This window comes from Ylistrum balloti, unplaced genomic scaffold, assembly GCF_031769215.1.
Source record: "Ylistrum balloti isolate Yb309-2 unplaced genomic scaffold, AGI_CSIRO_Ybal_v1 Utg370010, whole genome shotgun sequence".
NCBI classification, from domain to species: Eukaryota; Metazoa; Mollusca; class Bivalvia; order Pectinida; family Pectinidae; genus Ylistrum; species Ylistrum balloti.
The window spans coordinates 2,640,579-2,661,474 of NW_026782083.1; the positions used below are offsets into that span (position 1 = coordinate 2,640,579).

At 32.2% G+C, this 20,896-nt stretch overlaps 1 protein-coding gene across 1 annotated transcript; it reads right to left on the bottom strand.

The window, feature by feature from the left end:
* Positions 1 to 9,638: 9,638 nt before the first annotated feature.
* Positions 9,639 to 12,703, bottom strand: LOC132548421 (uncharacterized). The gene is made up of 4 exons (XM_060212284.1): positions 12,621 to 12,703; positions 10,767 to 10,879; positions 9,988 to 10,070; positions 9,639 to 9,659 (listed from the first exon to the last, which is right to left on the bottom strand). Exons 1-4 carry the CDS (start codon positions 12,701 to 12,703, stop codon positions 9,639 to 9,641), a joined length of 300 nt encoding a protein of 99 aa, XP_060068267.1.
* Between the last annotated feature and the right edge of the window lie 8,193 nt (positions 12,704 to 20,896).

Sequence of the window (20,896 nt, forward strand, 5' to 3'; positions counted from 1 at the left end):
GATTCAAAAGGACGAGGGTGGAGAGAGGAGATGATATATGTGGGCAGTAGTGATGAACAACCCAGCACCTGACAGCAATATGTACTCAAATACAGTATCAAAACGAAGTAATGTGGCTATGTACAGACGTAAGTCAGATTGTAAGACGACAAAGAAGACGATTGAGACCTTTATGGAGGGGACATTGAAGAGCTATATACAGAGCTATTGTGAAAAAGCGATGTTATATCTGGTTATTCCTATCATAAGATCCCTTCATATTTCCTTTTCTTTTGTGAAACAAGGGTAAAAACAGGATCCGTGAAAGTAAGTTCCCTTTCTAATTGAAGGAACGTAATTTCCAACACTACATGGAAGAAATGACAACATATCCTTAATATCATGACAAAACCATCTTTCTTTCTGTTTCAGGTTGAGATCCGAGATACGTAGTTCGACGTTCCCTACAGGTTGCGGTTTTTGTTTCTCAGGAAGCAGAGAAACGAACCGGTCTGTGTCGTGGTTGTCCTTGGGCAAGACACTTGACCCTTCCTGTTCAGTGGGGTAGCCACCAGCTACTACAAGGAGGTCACGCTCCGAAATGACCTGACTGTTCAGGGGCGATAAATCCAGTAAACCATCTGTTTACCCTTAATCAAGTAGAGGACACGACCTATTCCAACTATATTGTATAACGTACAAAATTGTGTCATTCGAAACCGTTCAATTTAACTAAAAAAATATATAAGAACGAAAGCCTTATTTTTCTTTGTACACATATCTATTTATTTATAAAAAATGAATTATCTTTGTATGCTGACATGCGTGCTGTTTATCTTTTTTCTTTCTTTTTTGTAAGTTGTAATATAATTTGCTGAAATGATATGTTCAGGATTAAGATTAGACAAGTTTCAGAAATAATTGTCAACTAGAAATAAGAACTTACCCAGTTATGCACACAGATATGTATGTATAGGTAAATTTTATGTTTATGCTGGAGGTAAGTGCGTATATAACTTGTTCCTAATGTTAATGAAAAATTAAGGCAAATGATAATGTTTAAACTACATGTATATAAAGCAGTGGCGTAGCAAAACATTTTAGGAGTGTATGCTTTCAAGAGAGGATCCAAGGGCGAAGCCCCGGTTAAGGGGGTCTAGGGGCGCAGTAAGGTTAAAAAAAAGTAGGGCAAATATATCTCAATGGAATTCGAGTGTATGTTTAAGCATACAAGCATACATTATTGCTACGCCTCTGTAAAGTTTCAAAATGTCAAACTGATAACCAGAGACAAGAGGAGGGGTGGTTTGTCAGTTCGAACCCGTTTGTCGGGTGCTGGAAGGTCGTAATAGCAGACACTGAACCATATAAATAAGTAAAGAAAATAAAGAAAAACACACGTGTCGTCGATATTAATCTGAATACAATTCTAAAAATTCAAACTGATTTACACATCTTTTTAAATATCATGAAATAGTATTTTTGGGAATCTGGACCGAATATGATCATCAGAAACACTACGTTAACCCATTAAAAATTCGTGGTATTTTCAAGTAGTTTGCAAAATATGTGTCTTTAGTATTAAAAATTAGTGTCTTCAAAGGGAATAAAGGAACATTTAATTTTCCATAGCTCCATGTACATGTATTACATCATGGATAGGCAAAGGTAAAGTCACAAAAACAATTACACGTTGAATTCTGTACTATTTAACACAATCTCCCAGATACAAGGTATGTTTGTAGTAATGCCATAGTATTTCAGAATGTATCACTGCAGGTAAATGAAATATGTGTTCATGGAATCTTATGCGCTATATAACTTTTATGGGCCAGCAGGACACAAAAAACAAACAAACAATTATTAAAACAATGATAAAAATCCCAGTCCTGTGTAGCTAAACATCCGTGACATATAAACATCAGTAGTTAATAATTAAAGACAAAAATGGCGGACCATAAAAGAAGCAATAATTGATATTTGTATCAAGAAAAACACAAGCAAACCATTAAAATGATCAACCTGACAGCCAGCGTGGCCAGTGTACAGACAGGCCCAAGGCCAGCGGAAGAATCATAGGGTTCTCAGTTTACCTTTCCTAGATAAGGCCGGTCAGTTCCGTGTTACATGACACCTTCAGCTGTCAGAGTGCCTTCTTCTAACGCCCACGGACTAGATATCGATCCGTGACCCTCTGGAAATGGTCAGAGAGGACAGTTGTCCTTGTGACACACCTCCAAGACTAGACATACTGGTACGAGACAACTGTACGTATCCTCTCTGTAAGCACGGTGAATAATACACCAAAATACCTCCTAATTTATTACTCATTTTAAATAGGAAAAAAACATCTTCAATTTTTTCTTAAACGTCTTAACTGACAGAATATAATAGCCAATCCATCTGAGAGATCTGGTCGATATAACTGATATCAATAAATCATTTCCACCACACCTTTTGTCGTCTACAATAACTTAATTGTGACATTAATTTTCCATTTATATACATCTCACCGTTTAATCTCTACGACTAAGTTACACTCCCCCTCCCTATAAACAGCAATACTATAATGACAGGATGTTCTTATCGCGTCCATGAAAACAAACAATTTCCAACCTAAATGATGTCGTGGTCCGTTCGTTAAGGTTTTTGCGAACAAGTATTATCGTCTTCAAATCCGTTTTATGATACCATAAGTAGGTCACATACCTCTTGTTTTTCCAAGACAATGTAATTGATGACGTCATTTTAAGAACTTTTCCTAATTGATATAAATCAGTTTAAACATTCAAGGACTGACGAGAACAACTTTTTTTATCCTATTTATAAAGACATTAAGCGATGTTAAAAAATGGTATGTAGGCTTTTTAAGCATCATGAAGGTTTATGGAAGCTGAGGTGAAACAAGAATAAGGAGAATAACATGCTTGTTCCCAAAATTAGTAAAACTTTTGTACAAGTAAGCTTGTTACGTTATCAGGAGATTGATACCATTAAGATCTAGTGAACTCGTTCATTTGTTTAAATTTTCCTTACATATTCAGGAACCACGACAGCCATTATTTGCATCAATTCAAAATTGTTCATGTAACAAGACCAGAATCACTTTATAATCCTAGGAATTTGAATATGGAGATCTAGCTTTAGTCTCTAGATGGGTACTAGATATATCAAACATACACTCATCAAAGTTCTCGACCGTTGTCGTATTTCTCCAGTTCTTCTACCCTGTGTAAATATTGTAATATCAGTTTTAATCAGTTAAAAAATCCAGACAAATAGAGTGTAATAAGATAAATGTAGCGAATGAAAATAAATAAAAGCACAATAACCAAGGGTGGGCGTGATGAGCTTTTCATGACTAATAACAGGATAGACAATATTGCACTGTCTTTTTAAACTAAATATTACATTCTGATATTTTGTTTCATCTTAAAGTACTTTCATTATAGAGAAATTAATATTTGGTGGAACGTCATCTATTTGATCACAGATAATATTCCATCACAGACGTATCATTTCCGCGTTATTGACATATGAAATGTGTTTGATATTGTCTTGACTGATGAGGTCTCGACGAAATCTTACCTTTATGATATTATTTTTTGGAGCTGTCTGATACATGTTTCTAATATTCTATATCACATGTCTACGATTCATCAGCGTTAGTCAGTTTATGACGTCTGAAGGTCATCCCTAGTCCTCTGACAAGGTCACACTATTTATGTGGAATTCGATTCTTTGTAAAGATGAACTCAGATGTTCTCAACGTGTTATTACGATGGGGGCATCCTACGTTATAGAATACTTTACTTGGGTAAATATTTGCTCCTCTACTCATCTTATCTGGAGTTCACAGGAGAGTTTATAGCTCGAGTCACAGAAGGTTTGTTTTTTGCGAGCATTGGTGTACAAAAATGGAAACTACGAGAAGAGTTTAAAAATATCGTATATGATAATAACAAAATATATTTTGACAGACTTTAAAGCCTAAATGTGAATAACAAAAACAGGCGGAGACAGACAGTTTGTTGTGTAATTTCCAATTCTTGATGCAACGTCATAAGTCCGTATTATGACATCACAATCTTTTTCTGACTGGCGCAGCCAATGAAATACTTTCTAGGGTAAATTACCATAGTGACATATGTAACAGTATTACACGAGTATATTGGCAGCATATCAGACTTGTAAAAGTTTATTTGAGTCAATGAAAGATTTTGTAGAGATTGACTGACTCTTTTTAAATATTTTCAACTACTAGTACACTTAAAACTAATAAACATTTCGCTGTTCCAGTGTTAAGGATATTCACATGCTACATATTATTATCACGGCCATTACTACCGCAAAAGTATTTAATAGGAAATTCTAAAGGCGATATCTATCACAAAATAACTTATTAGATCACATCCATATATAAGTCATACTTTTGCGAGACTTCTTCGTGAATAGTGAATCATTGCTGTGCTCAATTTGAATTTGGACTACATAATGTTATGTGACTGTTGGCCACTATAATGTTATGTGTCTGTTGACCACTACAATACTATGTGACTGTTGACCACTATAATGTTATGTGACTGTTGACTACTATAATGTTATGTGACTGTTGACCACTATAATGTTATGTGACTGTTGACTGTTGACTACTATAATGTTATGTGACTGTTAACTACTATAATGTTATGTGACTGTTGACCACTATAATGTTATGTGACTGTTGACCACTATAATGTTATGTGACTGTTGACTACTGTAATGTTATGTGACTGTTGACCACTATAATGTTATGTGACTGTTGACTACTATAATGTTATGTGACTGTTGACCACTATAATGTTATGTGACTGTTGACCACTACAATGTTATGTGACTGTTGACTACTGTAATGTTATGTGACTGTTGACTACTATAATGTTATGTGACTGTTGACCACTATAATGTTATGTGACTGTTGACCACTATAATGTTATGTGACTGTTGACCACTACAATGTTATGTGACTGTTGACTACTGTAATGTTATGTGACTGTTGACCACTATAATGTTATGTGACTGTTGACTACTATAATGTTATGTGACTGTTGACCACTATAATGTTATGTGACTGTTGACTACTATAATGTTATGTGACTGTTTACCACTATAATGTTATGTGACTGTTGACCACTATAATGTTATGTGACTGTTGACCACTATAATGTTATGTGACTGTTGACCACTATAATGTTATGTGACTGTTGACCACTATAATGTTATTTGACTGTTGACCACTATAATGTTATGTGACTGTTGACTACTATAATGTTATGTGACTGTTGACCACTATAATGTTATGTGACTGTTGACCACTATAATGTTATGTGACTGTTGACCACTATAATGTTATGTGACTGTTGACCACTATAATGTTATGTGACTGTTGACCACTACAATGTTATGTGACTGTTGACCACTACAATGTTATGTGACTGTTGACCACTATAATGTTATGTGACTGTTGACTACTGTAATGTTATGTGACTGTTGACCACTATAATGTTATGTGACTGTTGACCACTATAATGTTATGTGACTGTTGACCACTATAATGTTATGTGACTGTTGACCACTATAATGTTATGTGACTGTTGACCACTATAATGTTATGTGACTGTTGACTACTGTAATGTTATGTGACTGTTGACCACTATAATGTTATGTGACTGTTGACTGTTGACCACTATAATGTTATGTGACTGTTGACTACTATAATGTTATGTGACTATTGACCAATATAATGTTATGTGACTGTTGACTGTTGACCACTATAATGTTATGTGACTGTTGACCACTACAATGTTATGTGACTGTTGACCACTATAATGTTATGTGACTGTTGACCACTATAATGTTATGTGACTGTTGACTACTATAATGTTATGTGACTGTTGACTGCTATAATGTTATGTGACTGTTGACCACTATAATGTTATGTGACTGTTGACCACTATAATGTTATGTGACTGTTGACCACTATAATGTTATGTGACTGTTGACCACTATAATGTTATGTGACTGTTGACTACTATAATGTTATGTGACTGTTGACTACTATAAGGTTATGTGACTGTTGACCACTATAATGTTATGTGACTGTTGACCACTATAATGTTATGTGACTGTTGACCACTATAATGTTATGTGACTGTTGACCACTATAATGTTATGTGACTGTTGACTGTTGACCACTATAATGTTATGTGACTGTTGACCACTATAATGTTATTTGACTGTTGACTGTTGACCACTATAATGTTATGTGACTGTTGACCACTATAATGTTATGTGACTGTTGACTGTTGACCACTATAATGTTATGTGACTGTTGACCACTATAATGTTATGTGACTGTTGACTGTTAACTACTATAATGTTATGTGACTGTTGACCACTATAATGTTATGTGACTGTTGACCACTATAATGTTATGTGACTGTTGACTGTTGACCACTATAATGTTATGTGACTGTTGACTACTATAATGTTATGTGACTGTTGACCACTATAATGTTATGTGACTGTTGACTGTTTACCACTATAATGTTATGTGACTGTTGACTACTATAATGTTATGTGACTGTTGACTACTATAATGTTATGTGACTGTTGACTACTGTAATGTAATGTGACTGTTAACTACTGTAATGTTATGTGACTGTTGACTACTATAATGTTATGTGACTGTTGACTACTATAATGTTATGTGACTGTTGACTCCTATAATGTTATGTGACTATTGACTACTATAATGTTATGTGACTGTTAACTACTATAATGTTATGTGACTGTTGACCACTATAATGTTATGTGACTGTTGACCACTATAATGTTATGTGACTGTTGACCACTATAATGTTATGTGACTGTTGACCACTATAATGTTATGTGACTGTTGACCACTATAATGTTATGTGACTGTTGACTACTATAATGTTATGTGACTATTGACTACTATAATGTTATGTGACTGTTGACTCCTATAATGTTATGTGACTGTTGACTACTATAATGTTATGTGACTGTTGACCACTATAATGTTATGTGACTGTTGACCACTATAATGTTATGTGACTGTTGACTACGACTGTTGACCACTATAATGTTATGTGACTGTTGACTACTATAATGTTATGTGACTGTTGACCACTATAATGTTATGTGACTGTTGACCACTATAATGTTATGTGACTGTTGACTACTATAATGTTATGTGACTGTTGACCACTATAATGTTATGTGACTGTTGACCACTATAATGTTATGTGACTGTTTACCACTATAATGTTATGTGACTGTTGACTACTATAATGTTATGTGACTGTTGACTACTATAATGTTATGTGACTGTTGACTACTATAATGTTATGTGACTGTTGACCACTATAATGTTATGTGACTGTTGACTACTATAATGTTATGTGACTGTTGACCATTATAATGTTATGTGACTGTTGACTACTATAATGTTATGTGACTGTTGACTACTATAATGTTATGTGACTGTTGACTACTATAATGTTATGTGACTGTTGACTGTTGACCACTATTATGTTATGGTATTATAACTATCAATCTTTCCTCTGTCAGTGTTATGGTATATTGTCCGGTTTTAATTCCGTAGTATTTTTTTGTCATAGTTTCATTATTATTTTTTCCATATTATGTACAATGAGTAGGTTATTTATTGTCAATAATTATCTTTGTTACATTAAAATAATATTGGTATTTACTAATTATTATCAAATCGGTTTGTTCATGTTGCTGTTTATGATGATAATATAAGAATAATACATTGTCCATTGTAGTGACGAGATGAAACGAACATATGTAATATTGAATACTTAGTGACCGAATGTCGAAGTCGATTTGAATAATGGATTGTGTAAAACACGCTGAATATACTCGACAACCGACAGTATGACAACGTGGATAGCCCAATTTCTTAGTTTTTGTCCATGTTTATCATATCTTAAACAAATAAAAAAAATGGTCATCAAAATTTGTATCGGCGGTCGTTGTCAAGTTCCACTGAAATGTTGTAAATGAAGGTTAAAAAGATTCAGGAGGATGTCTGCTTACGGACGTTAAATGCCGACCAAAATAAGTTAGGGTTCAGTGATTTTGGGTGATAAAAGAAATGTTAAGGTAATATCTCTGAAACACGGTGTTATTAAGTTGCGTGACTACCATTGTCTAGGACCACAACATTACAACACCGGCGCATAGAGCCTGTATATCATGGAATGGTGTACCATTCTTCGTTCAATGCCTGCGTCAGTGGCTGTAAGTTGGATGGCGGATTTTGCGGACGCCGTATTTGTCTTCTAAGAATATATAAGATGTGCTTTAATGGGTTCAAATCGAGGGAATCAGCAGACTGGCAAATCTAGACATCATTCTACTGTAAGAATGTCCTAGTCTCGTAACTGGCTTCGGGTTTTGCATTATCTTGCTGCAAAATGGACCCAGATCCTTGGCGCAGTAAAACTGGTACGGCGACATCCTATTTCGTCCAGAAACCGAATTGCATTAAAATTGACATTGGCAATACTCTATCTGGGTCGACTCCCACCGGATATGCCACCCCAGAACATGACACCAAATCTGTCACGATGGGCTACACAGCAGTCTGCAAACTGTTCCTCCATCGTTGTACTACAGACAAAATTTCGAGTCATCGGTTATCAAAACACTGACATATCATCATTTGGCCACACCCAAACTGACTTGTGCCAACTTGGAGTATGCCAATAGCCCCTTCTATCTCTTCTTTAGATAGACATGACATGAAATAGGACATAAAGCGTTTTATTCAACTGAACAAATTCGAGTAAGGTGAAGTAATATGTTTTATTCTTTGAGACAATCTTTGGATTCACACCAGGTACCGACTTCAGTAAAACTGTTGGCAACTTGTACAGAGTTTCCTATAAAACACATTTGTAACAGAAAATGTATATTTAATCAGCCAACGCTAGATGTACGGTAAAGGGTTTTTTTTTTTTTTGTTTTTTGTTTTTTTTGTTTTTTTGTTTTTTTTTTTTAATTTTTTTTGTTTTTTTGTTTTTTGTTTTGTTTTTGTTTTTGTTTTTTGTTTTAAGTATATTGGGCAACACACCAAATACGTTGTGCGGAAGAGAGACCATATGTAGATCTTTAGCCATCCTCGTGATATATGTAATTCTATATCACTGTTTTGGGTTCGTATATGAAGTTAAATAACCTATAACTTTAAATGAAACGGTATCCTAACCAATCATATTATATTGAACACGCTACCAATTCCGACGCCATTTTTTGTCAGGTGTTGACGAATTACCAGTAGTGATTTTAAGATAGGGCAGACCCGGTAGATGTAAGAATTATTTTTCTTTTTGAATACATGTACTTTTCCTTTTGTTAATTCATAAAAGAAAACTTTAAAATGTAATAACGAGTTAAATCTTTATTTTCAACTTAGAACGTATAATAAAAACGACTTTATTAAAACTACAGCTGATCGTTCAGACTTCAGAACGTATAATAAAAACGACTTTATTAAAACTACAGCTGATCGGTCAGACTTCAGAACGTATAGAAGTGTCGAAGGAAAACCAGCTGATGTTTCAGCTGCTTTAGATGTCAATACAAATCATCTGTTAAAAATAAACAAAAGCAATATTAATGTCATGTGTGTACATGGTGGACAGTAAAACCGCTGAGGTCTCTTCTATATCTCTCCTCATCCGAGGAATGTCAGTTATATAGGCGTATGATTCCTTTATATGTACAAACAGCCATAAAAAACTATCATTTATGTCAATAAAATATGTTTATACTTCAAAAACAACGGTCACACAACAATAAGACCAAGGATTGGTGAATGCTACCTTCATAAATCTATATCAAGATCTTACAAACACAGATTGAAACAATTAAATAGGGTGTGTAAATGTGACTTTTAGGTAATAGTGTTTTGCGTACCTCGTTTGTGACGGGGTTATTACAAGCACACATAGAATCAGGACCACGTATATCCATCCACACTGCATCACCTGACTTGCAGCCTAAAATAGAACATGTGAAAACGTGATGTTTATACAGACAATCAACCCTTAAGGACTCTAATTATCAATGTACAAGAATTACAACACATACTGATATGTGAGTGGGTGGTCACACGTTTTCCCAGTGTCGCTAACTCATCGTCAGATCATTTGATGTTAGCTATATCATGGTCTCTTCAAATCTTGAAAATGTTATAATCATCTAGGGTTGTTGTTTTTTTTTCTTTTGATCACTATATCAAAATTACACTTTCAGTCAATTCTTGAAAGTATAATGTCAAAGTGATGTTCAAAAGTAATTAAAATGTCATCTAAATATATAAATACATCTGATAACTATAAAACCAAATCTATATCAGATGACTTTACCGGATGACCCTTCAAAACACTCTGTTACTCTAGAATTTGAAGGCAGTGACAATATATTATTTGACAAGAGGTTGGCGACACTGTTTTACCTCTCAGTGACTCTTCCAGTCACTAGGAGTTCTCTCACCGACGTACGTGTTCTGTTGACTCCCAAGGCTACAGAGATTGCTTAATTTTTTTATTTTGCGGCGAGCGTCTTTTTATTTTAGCTGTACTGCACACTGAACACATAAACACGGTAGGTTGTGGACAATGAACACATTTCTGATGACTTATGAATGACCTTATCATTAATTTTCATATTTATCTGTAAAGCGTAGAACTTACCTGTCTCACAGAAGCACACCTGTCCTACTTTACATAGACTCCACTTATTCTGGAGTACGTTGTAATGGACACACTTCTGACCATTGTTCAGCTCATTGTTCCAACAGTCATTGCTGCAGCAATGATTAGATTATATGTTATCAAACGATATACCATCAATGTGTAAAATGTGATAATCTCAACTTGGTCGATTTCCAAGGTAAAGACGTTGCTTACTTAAGATACAATCCCCATTATTAACATATGGCAATATTTACAATGAATTGCACTTCTTAAAACAACAATATCCCAAACACAAAAACGTTAATATTTTATAAATTAATCTATTTATACTTTTATTGAGATCAAGCTGCTCAATCATGACACTCCGCCGTTCGTTGGTGACACAACTGTAAAGATTTCAAATCAAGGGTAAACAAAATGTAAATTGTAATAGGTGTTATTCCTGAAATAAATATCTATAGTGTATAATATAGTGTAACAGTACAGTAATATATATAGTGTAACAGTACAGTAATATGTATAGTGTATAATATAGTGTAACAGTACAGTAATATCTATAGTGTATAATATAGTGTAACAGTTCAGTAATATATATAGTGTAAAATATAGTGTAACAGTATAGTAATATATATAGTGTGTAATATAGTGTAACAGTACAGTAATATATATAGTGTAACAGTACAGTAATATGTATAGTGTATAATATAGTGTAACAGTATAGTAATATATATAGTGTGTAATATAGTGTAACAGTACAGTAATATATATAGTGTATGATATAGTGTAACACTATAGTAATATATATAGTGTATGATATAGTGTAACAGTACAGTAATATATATAGTGTAACAGTACAGTAATATATATAGTGTAACAGTACAGTAATATATATAGTGTATGATATAGTGTAACAGTACAGTAATATATATAGTGTAACAGTACAGTAATATATATAGTGTATGATATAGTGTAACAGTACAGTAATAGAGTAATATATATAGTGTATAATATAGTGTAACAGTATAGTAATATATATAGTGTAACAGTACAGTAATATATATAGTGTGTGAGATAGTGTAACAGTACAGTAATATATATAGTGTATAATATAGTGTAACAGTATAGTAATATATATAGTGTATGATATAGTGTAACAGTACAGTAATATATATAGTGTAACAGTACAGTAATATATATAGTGTATGATATAGTGTAACAGTACAGTAATATATATAGTGTATGATATAGTGTAACAGTATAGTAATATATATAGTGTATGATATAGTGTAACAGTACAGTAATATATATAGTGTAACAGTACAGTAATATATATAGTGTATGATATAGTGTAACAGTACAGTAATATATATAGTGTAACAGTACAGTAATATATATAGTGTATGATATAGTGTAACAGTACAGTAATATATATAGTGTAACAGTACAGTAATATATATAGTGTGTGAGATAGTGTAACAGTACAGTAATATATATAGTGTATGATATAGTGTAACAGTATAGTAATATATATAGTGTATGATATAGTGTAACAGTACAGTAATATATATAGTGTAACAGTACAGTAATATATATAGTGTGTGAGATAGTGTAACAGTACAGTAATATATATAGTACGTACAATGTATTAACACAGTGTGGCGATTCATCTTCATCTGTAGATGTACCAACATGATAATGTTATTTTAGGAATGAAGTATACGATGTAGTGTTATATATATAAAAACAGCAGATGAATTATTTTCGTACATCCTTATATAGTGCCTGGAGAGTCCCTATGGTGTAAACAGGTGACGTACACAGCTTAGTATGTAATTAATTCTTGACACTTACTCTACCCGACAGATGGCGTAAGACACTTCAAACAGGACGGACAGGCACACAGCGAACACAAAGGGACTGGTTATCCTCGCCATACCTCTAAATGAAGCAAATCAATTCTAAGTAATAATGAGATTTAACAATCTGGTAATAAACAAATCGATTTTATCCTCTTTGATTTACTGCTGTTTATAACTTTTACTTCGTTGTCCAAAATTCAGTACACTATACTGATAAATACATAGGGATGTGACAGTAAGAAATCAATATCTAAATCTGGGTGACAGATAACCAGGATCACGTTCGTTGGGATTGCATTCATATTGACAATACATACGATCTGGCGACAACTCATTACTGTATACTGTATATAAATACAATATTTACATCTCAGATATCGTCTTAAAACCTTAACACTTTAAATCAAACTATATAGTTTTCCTCTGTATGTTGATTTACTGGGTGAACTTTTTGGAAAGCATCTGAATGATTTACTGAGCTATAATGTGTGCTATAGTTGAGTGTAGATTGACTTTTACACCCTATGTCTCCTGGTGTTTCAGCCCAGAGATTTGCAATCCAAGGTTACATGAGTTTTACGACACCCTAGTTCTGCTGGTGTTCCAGCCCACAAATTTTACAACCCAAGGTTGCCTGTAGTTTTACGACACCCTAGTTCTGCTGGTGTTCCAGCCCACAAATTTTACAACCCAAGGTTACCTGTAGTTTTACGACACCCTAGTTCTGGTGTTTTCAGCCAACAAATTTTACAACCCAAGGTTACCTGTAGTTTTACGACACCCTAGTTCTGGTGTTTCAACCCAGAGATTTGCAATCCAAGGTTACATGAGTTTTACTACGCCCTAGTTCTCCTGATGTTTCAGCCCACAGATTTTACAACCCAAGGTTACCTGTGTTTTACTACACCTTAGTTCTCCTGGTGTTTCGGCCCACAGAGTTTACAACCCAAGGTTACCTGTGTTTTTACCTGTACAGCTGTATCATTAGATATATTAAATAAATATTAGAAAAAAATGTATCGTTATCAAAATGAAAAATAAAACTTTTATATCTAACAGCTATTTTTTATATCTAACAGCTATTTTTTGTATCGTTCTAACAGCTATTTTTTCAATCTAACAGCTATTTTTTTTATATCTAACAGCTATTTTTTCAATCTAACAGCTATTTTTTTTTATATCTAACAGCTATTTTTTATATCTATCTAGCAGCTATTTTTTCAATCTAACAGCTATTTTTTATATCTAACAGCTATTTTTTATATCGTTCTAACAGCTATTTTTTTAATATAACAGCTATTTTTTTATATCTAACAGCTATTTTTTTAATCTAACAGCTATTTTTTTTTATATCTAACAGCTATTTTTTATATCGTTCTAACAGCTATTTTTTATATCTAACAGCTATTTTTTATATCTAACAGCTATTTTTTTTATACCTAACAGCTATTTTTTTAATCTAACAGCTATTTTTATATTTATCTAACAGCTATTTTTTTTATATCTAACAGCTATTTTTTATATCTAACAGCTATTTTTTATATCGTTCTAACAGCTATTTTTTTTAATCTAACAGCTAATTTTTATATCGTTCTAACAGCTATTTTTTTAATCTAACAGCTATTTTTTTTATATCTAACAGCTATTTTTTTATATCTAACAGCTATTTTTTTTTTTTAATATCTAACAGCTATTTTTTATATCGTTCTAACAGCTATTTTTTATATCGTTCTAACAGCTATTTTTTTATATCTAACAGCTATTTTTTATATCTAACAGCTATTTTTTTATCTAACAGCTATTTTTTTTATATCTAACAGCTATTTTTTTAATCTAACAGCTATTTTTTTTATATCTAACAACTATTTTTTATATCTAACAGCTATTTTTTTTATATCTAACAGCTATTTTTTATATCGTTATAACAGCGATTTTTTATATCGTTCTAACAGCTATTTTTTTAATCTAACAGCTATTTTTTATATCTAACTGCTATTTTTTATATCGTTCTAACAGCTATTTTTTTTATATTTAACAGCTATTTTTTTTATATCTAACAGCTATTTTTTTAATCTAACAGCTATTTTTATATTTATCTAACAGCTATTTTTTTTTATATCTAACAGCTATTTTTTTATATCTAACAGCTATTTTTTATATCTAACAGCTATTTTTTATATCGTTCTAACAGCTATTTTTTTTAATCTAACAGCTAATTTTTATATCGTTCTAACAGCTATTTTTTTAATCTAACAGCTATTTTTTTTTATATCTAACAGCTATTTTTTATATCTAACAGCTATTTTTTTTATATCTAACAGCTATTTTTTATATCGTTCTAACAGCTATTTTTTATATCGTTCTAACAGCTATTTTTTATATCTAACAGCTATTTTTTATATCGTTCTAACAGCTATTTTTTATATCGTTCTAACAGCTATTTTTTTAATCTAACAGCTATTTTTTTTATATCTAACAGCTATTTTTTATCTAACAGCTATTTTTTTTTTATCTAACAGCTATTTTTTTAATCTAACAGCTATTTTTTTATATCTAACAACTATTTTTTATATCTAACAGCTATTTTTTTTATATCTAACAGCTATTTTTATATCGTTATAACAGCGATTTTTTATATCGTTCTAACAGCTATTTTTTATATCGTTCTAACAGCTATTTTTTTAATCTAACAGCTATTTTTTATATCTAACTGCTATTTTTTATATCGTTCTAACAGCTATTTTTTATATTTAACAGCTATTTTTTTTATATCTAACAGCTATTTTTTTAATCTAACAGCTATTTTTTTATATCTAACAGCTATTTTTTATATCGTTCTAACAGCTATTTTTTATATCTAACAGCTATTTTTTATATCTAACAGCTATTTTTTTTTATACCTAACAGCTATTTTTTTTAATCTAACAGCTATTTTTATATTTATCTAACAGCTATTTTTTTTATATCTAACAGCTATTTTTTTATATCTAACAGCTATTTTTTATATCTAACAGCTATTTTTTATATCGTTCTAACAGCTAGCTAATTTTTATATCGTTCTAACAGCTATTTTTTTAATCTAACAGCTATTTTTTTTATATCTAACAGCTATTTTTTATATCTAACAGCTATTTTTTTTATATCTAACAGCTATTTTTTATATCTTTCTAACAGCTATTTTTTATATCGTTCTAACAGCTATTTTTTATATCTAACAGCTATTTTTTATATCTAACAGCTATTTTTTATATCGTTCTAACAGCTATTTTTTATATCGTTCTAACAGCTATTTTTTTAATCTAACAGCTATTTTTTATATCTAACAGCTATTTTTTTATCTAACAGCTATTTTTTTTATATCTAACAGCTATTTTTTTAATCTAACAGCTATTTTTTTATATCTAACAACTATTTTTTATATCTAACAGCTATTTTTTTTTATATCTAACAGCTATTTTTTATATCGTTATAACAGCGATTTTTTATATCGTTCTAACAGCTATTTTTTTAATCTAACAGCTATTTTTTATATCTAACTGCTATTTTTTATATCGTTCTAACAGCTATTTTTTATATTTAACAGCTATTTTTATATCTATTTAACAGCTATTTTTATATCTATCTAACAATTATTTTAATATCCATTTAACAGCTATTTTTATATCTATCTTATCTAACAGCTATTTTAATATCCATCTAACAGCTATTTTTATATCTATCTAACAGCTATTTTTTATATCTATCTAACAGCTATTTTTATATCTATCTAACAGCTATTTTTTTATATCTATCTAACACTTATTTTTATTACTTGGTTGTCAATTAACAGTATATAATGCGTTCAATTGATTAATTTCCAACCAACGAAAACTCTATAAATTATATAATTTCTCCTTAAATCAGGATGGCTTTTATTCATCGCAAATATTATGTATCTATTCAATTAATTTTATTTCGAATACCATGCAATGCATAAGACTTTACATTAGAATAAAAACAAGGTAATTAACTGTAGAATACTATACGAGCAAGGACTGACATTAGACAGGTAAAAACCACAGGTAGCCATAAAGACTGCCCATTACCTATATATTAGGGGGAGTCAATCACCTGTACCACATCTAGTGCACTAGTAGCTTATCTGTAGTCTACACCTCGCCTAAACCTAGTCTTAACTATGTGCACTAAAAGTGCACCAGGGTTAAATATTAGTCTACACTCAAATGTTTGAATTAATCATATTCATTGCAAAAAATTATTACAACAGGATTAGGTACAAGTTATTAAAAATTATGAAACACCCTTTCCCCAATATATAACAAAATATAGTTAGACAACGCAATAACCATATGGCAACAAATACACTAGAGAGAGAGAGAGAGAGAGAGAGAGAGAGAGAGAGAGAGAGAGAGAGGAGGAGGATTGAGAGGGTAGTTTAGGTTTAGGCGGATGACGTCATGTGAACCTATTACTAGATCTAATAAAGTTTTGGTCGTTCAAAACAATTTTCGAGTTTGTTTCAAAAGAAAGATCATTATTACAATACAATATCAAATCTAAATCACAATGTATGGGTAAATTTAAATCATCTAAATGTTGAAAAAGAACATTTCTTTGTAAATTATAATGACAACACATAAAGAAAAAATGATAAGAATTTTCACACAGATGTCCACAAGAACAACTGGGGGTATCAACAAGGTTTATCCTGAATAAATCATAATTTAAAGAACTGCACTGGTGTCTAAGTTTCGTTAGCATAATATTTAATTTACGGTCACCTATCCCAATATGAGAAGGCGGAGAAATGTGATCGATAGGTTTAAGAGACTTTTTAAAAACACTTAATGAGGATGACGACCTGATTGAGTTATCCATATTATTCCAACAACGCATAGTAGACGGCAAGAAAGAAGAATTAGTTGTAGAAAGACGGAAAAAGGGAATTCTATAATTATTACTATTTCTCAAAGAATATTGAGCTTGATCTTGTACAGTAGAGAAAAGTAACGAGGAAAGATATCCAGGTGTTTGGTTAGTATGCATTTTGTAGAAGAGTTGAAGTTTTCTTCTTTTCCTTCTAGAAGACAAAGTTTCTAAACCCGTTTCAAAATTTTCAAAGCATGAATACTAGCAGAAGAAGGAAGGCCTGTAATAATTCTAGCTGCTTCACGTTGGGCTTTTTCTAATTTTTCAGATTCCAAATTTGAATGTTTCTGAGACGACGTGCAAAGCCTAAGCGTAATTACGTCCACATGGAGCCATATTATTGTCTAGCAGTCTAGAATGTATATGTATACCAATCCATATTGACAGCGAGTTAATAAAATGCCTTAATGTGAAATATAAAGATACAGGAATAACTACATATTGCTTGGTGCGCATTAAAATTTCTCTAAGAAGTTACAGATTATAAATAACATTCCTTTTATGTACATTTTATAACCACATATAATAGGTCATTAAACATAAATAACATTAAACAAAATATAAGAACATCGGCGAGTTCAATTCAATAGCCATATTATACCGAAAGCAGTAGGTGGCATTTCCTGTGCGTCACTGACAACGCGAACAGTAACGATATAGTTTCGAAGGCAAATGATAAAATCGATGTTTTTATTTGCTTTCTTTTAATGTCACATTTAGATGTCTTGCATATCACATTCAATCCATGTTTGTATAAAATTAGAGATGTAAACAATAGTTGCACTTACAACCGGTAAATAATAATGACAAAACCGTACGCACTTTACAAGCCTAATCGTTACGCGTCTTTGTCAATAGATTAAAAATAATAATAAAAACAAAACATTGAGGTTGGTTATCTCCATCTAAATAATTTTCTTGGTCAAGAACATGTATTAAAGTTCTACCAGATATAGCGAGGTGTTTTGTAGAGACGTATGGTCTAAAACAAGCGGAATTACACGAATTTACATCAACATATAGTCTAAAACTGACGGAATTACCCGAATTTACATAAGCAAATGGTCTATAACAGACGGAATTATCCGACTTTACATAAACATATTGTCTAAAACAGACGGAATTACCCGACTTTACATAAACATATGGTCTAAAACAGACGGAATTATCCGACTTTACATAACATATGGTCTATAACAGACGGAATTATCCGACTTTACATAAACATATGGTCTAAAACAGACGGAATTACCCGAATTTACATAAACATATTGTCTAAAACAGACGGAATTATCCGACTTTACATAAACATATGGTCTATAACAGACGGAATTATCCGACTTTACATAACATATGGTCTATAACAGACGGAATTATCCGACTTTACATAAACCTATTGTCTAAAACAGACGGAATTATCCGACTTTACATAACATATGGTCTATAACAGACGGAATTATCCGACTTTATATAAAGATATTGTCTAAAACAGACGGAATTGCCCGAATTTACATAACCATATGGTCTAAAACAGACGGAATTATCCGACTTTACATAAACATATTGTCTAAAACAGACGGAATTATCCGACTTTACATAACATATGGTCTATAACAGACGGAATTATCCGACTTTACATAAACATATTGTCTAAAACAGAGACGGAATTATCCTACTTTACACAACATATGGTCGAAAACAGACGGAATTACCCGACATTTAATAAATATATTGTCTAAAACAGACGGAATTACCCGAATTTGCATAAACATATTGTCTAAAACAGACGGAATTACCCGAATTTACATAAAGATATGGTCTAAAACAGACGGAATTATCCGACTTTACATAAACATATGGTCTATAACAGACGGAATTGACCGAATTTACATAAACATATGGTCTATAACAGACAGAATTGCCCGAATTTACATAAACATATGGTCTAAAACAGACGGAATTACCCGAATTTACATAAAGATATTGTCTAAAACAGACGGAATTATCCGACTTTACATAACATATGGTCTAAAACAGACGGAATTACCCGAATTTACATAAAGATATGGTCTAAAACAGACGGAATTATCCGACTTTACATAAAGATATTGTCTAAAACAGACGGAATTATCCGACTTTACATAAACATATGGTCTATAACAGACGGAATTGACCGAATTTACATAAACATATGGTCTATAACAGACGGAATTGCCCGAATTTACATAAACATATGGTCTAAAACAGACGGAATTACCCGAATTTACATAAAGATATTGTCTAAAACAGACGGAATTACCCGGATTTCCATAAACATATTGTCTAAAACAGACGGAATTTCCCGGATTTACATAAAGATATGGTCTAAAACAGACGGAATTATCCGACTTTATATAACGTACGGTCTTAAACAGACGGACATCGAATAAAATTATAAGAAAATCTGTTCAGTATTTTAGAAATTAATATAAATATATAAATTAATTTGAAAACATTGACAAATGATAATCGAAATAATGTATCCAGTTTTTTTATTGTAGTTTCATCTTTGTCATACTGTATAACTAAACAACTATAAGAAATATTTAAGGATTTTTAAGTATGTTTAAGTTTAAATTACAAATTAATTTACAACACTTATATCTTCAATACTCACGGTTGTCTGTTCAGTGTAGATTTGTAGCACCGAATGGAGCTGAGTTCACGCCCGATACTATATAAAGCCTACATCCCACTCGATCAGAAATATCGGTATCCGTCGTTAATCAGTGTAATCGCATCGATTGGATAACCCCAGGCTTGTTATTGTTCAGTGACGCACTGCCATGAAAATTAATATCTATAATAAAGATAGCATCATCCGTATCATTGACCTGTACTTCTGATAACAAGATAAGGAGCGAGACAGTCCCATTATAATGGAAACGGTCACAACATCGCCGACATTGTTCAAAACAATAGTTGTCTTACATCAACAACAACAACACCAACGCCACCACCACCCCCACCACCACCACAAATAACAACAAAAACAACAACAACAACAACGACGACGACGACGACGGTGGCGACAACACCACCACCAACAACAACAGCAACAACGACGACGACGGCGACACCACCACCACTACCACCACCACCACCACCAACAACAACAACGACGACGGCGACAACACCACCACTACCACCACCATCACCACCACCACCACCACCACAACTACCACCACCACCAATAACAACGACGACGACGACTACTACGACGGTGGCGACACCACCAAAAATGATTGCGATAAGAATAACACCACCACCAACGACGACGATGACGACAACAACAGCAAA